This window comes from Stegastes partitus, unplaced genomic scaffold (assembly GCF_000690725.1).
Source record: "Stegastes partitus isolate 25-593 unplaced genomic scaffold, Stegastes_partitus-1.0.2 Scaffold132, whole genome shotgun sequence".
NCBI classification, from domain to species: domain Eukaryota; kingdom Metazoa; phylum Chordata; class Actinopteri; family Pomacentridae; genus Stegastes; species Stegastes partitus.
In genome coordinates, this window is record NW_007577863.1 from 861353 (window position 1) to 863127 (window position 1775).

Genomic DNA, 1775 nt, shown 5'->3' on the forward strand with positions numbered 1-1775 from the left:
TAGTTCTGTTTTTAAGTTAGGGAGTTTTTATGCCTGCTAGCCTGGACCAAGGTTTGAGTTTTGAATATGTGTTATTTGTTTAAGGTGCACCATGTGCAGACGCTCCTGCTTCTCACTAACATGGGCAGCAGCTTTCTAATTAGACTGTTGCCATGCCTGCATTTCGACTGATTTCAGTGTTACAGTACAGTGAATGAAAGAGTATTATCGAATCATATCATTTAATAACAGCAACTAAGTTAAACTGTAGAAGATGGACTTACAGGTTCCAAATGTACGACACCAGTTGTGAATATTTGCATGACTGAATACGTCATAACTTGAGTAAGAATTTTAACAAATCTTTCTGCTTCTGTGAAATATGGATGTAATATGTTTTCATCCCACCACTTAAAGAATCGGATTTGAGAACTGTTAAGAACTAGAATCAACAGGTAGCCTCAATAGAACGTAGATGTTACCCAACCCTAGTCAGCATGAGGTGAAGGCAGGCTGAAGGTGTGTTTGGTGGAGCAGACCAGAGGAACTGTGCAGCAGGAGTTTGCTGTCTTGGAAGTTGGAATATGTGTGTTCTACACTGGAAGGCCACAAATATAAGGTCGATCTTATTCCACAACCTCTACTCATGATGGGCAACTGACCACTGTTCTCAAAATCAAACAGTCTCGAACTGGCCCTAATTTCATCTCCTCCCACGTACGCGCTGCAGCCTACTTCTGTATCAGCAATTCACCTGAAAGTGTAAACAGTCTATAGGCAGAGAACAGACCCAGACAGTTTACTGTGTGGGTCCATGTGATAAATGTGAACGATTACACCAGAAGTTATAAAGATGCAGCCAACAGTGCGTACAGTTGGTGGGCCAGAAAACTCAAATGTTGTGAAAAATGCAATTATTTCTACATTAGTTTCTCTCTCTGTTGCTCATAATTTTACCGCATTTTACTGAAGAAAAAAAGGCTGCATCTGGCTTAGTGCAACACTGTCTGGTCAAACAAAGGATGTTTCCTGATAGATTACAAAGAATTCTGCTGGTTACCTCATAACAACTAACTCTCCTGACTTGTAAATCCCTTTCTCACATTATTATAAAGCCCTATGCGGCGTCTAGTAAGGCTTTAGACACACCAACATGTGGACTTTCTGTGCCATAAATGAAGCCTTTTCTCTCTCATTCTTCTACCCATGCTGACATCCTTTTTCTCTCTTTATTTACTTCAGATGACACAGATACATTCACATTAGGCAGTTTCACTCACCCTCATAAAGCCTGCGATGACGAGGATCCAAAGACATGCGAAAAGCCTGTTAGGACAGAATAGAGCAGATATTACATCTCTCCTCCAGAGGGAGCCACTAGTCCGATGATGGCAACAACACAAACTTTAACCAACTATCAGCAGCAGCTACAAAACACTTGAGCTGGATTTATGGTCAGACAGGAGGTGTCCATCTGTAGTTTCCAAAACCATTAAAGTTATATTCATACATTCTTCGAGCTGATTGACTTGCTTTAGAATTTAACCAATGCTGGATTTTTGGGACCAAAGTCTTCCCCGATTACGTATGAAACCAAACTACTTTGAGTGTTCTACTCTAAATAGCTTAATATTCACTGACACTAAAGTTGTCTCTATATTGAGGTATTTTCAACAACAATATAAGAGAAGTCCACAGGAAACGTCTTACGTCCTCTCTGCTGACCCACACAGTGTTTTCACTATCAACCAAGTATAGAAATCTGTGCTACAGATTGGCTTCCAATTACTACTACA

The 1775-nt window shown here is 40.3% G+C and overlaps 1 protein-coding gene across 1 annotated transcript in view; it reads right to left on the bottom strand.

Moving 5' to 3' along the window:
• Nucleotides 1–1775, bottom strand: part of tmbim4 (transmembrane BAX inhibitor motif containing 4) — an 8184-nt gene that overhangs the window by 3129 nt on the left and 3280 nt on the right. The window contains exon 6 of the mRNA XM_008278782.1: nt 1260–1305. Coding sequence (XP_008277004.1) covers nt 1260–1305 — 46 coding nt within the window. The remainder of the gene's footprint in view (nt 1–1259; nt 1306–1775) is intronic.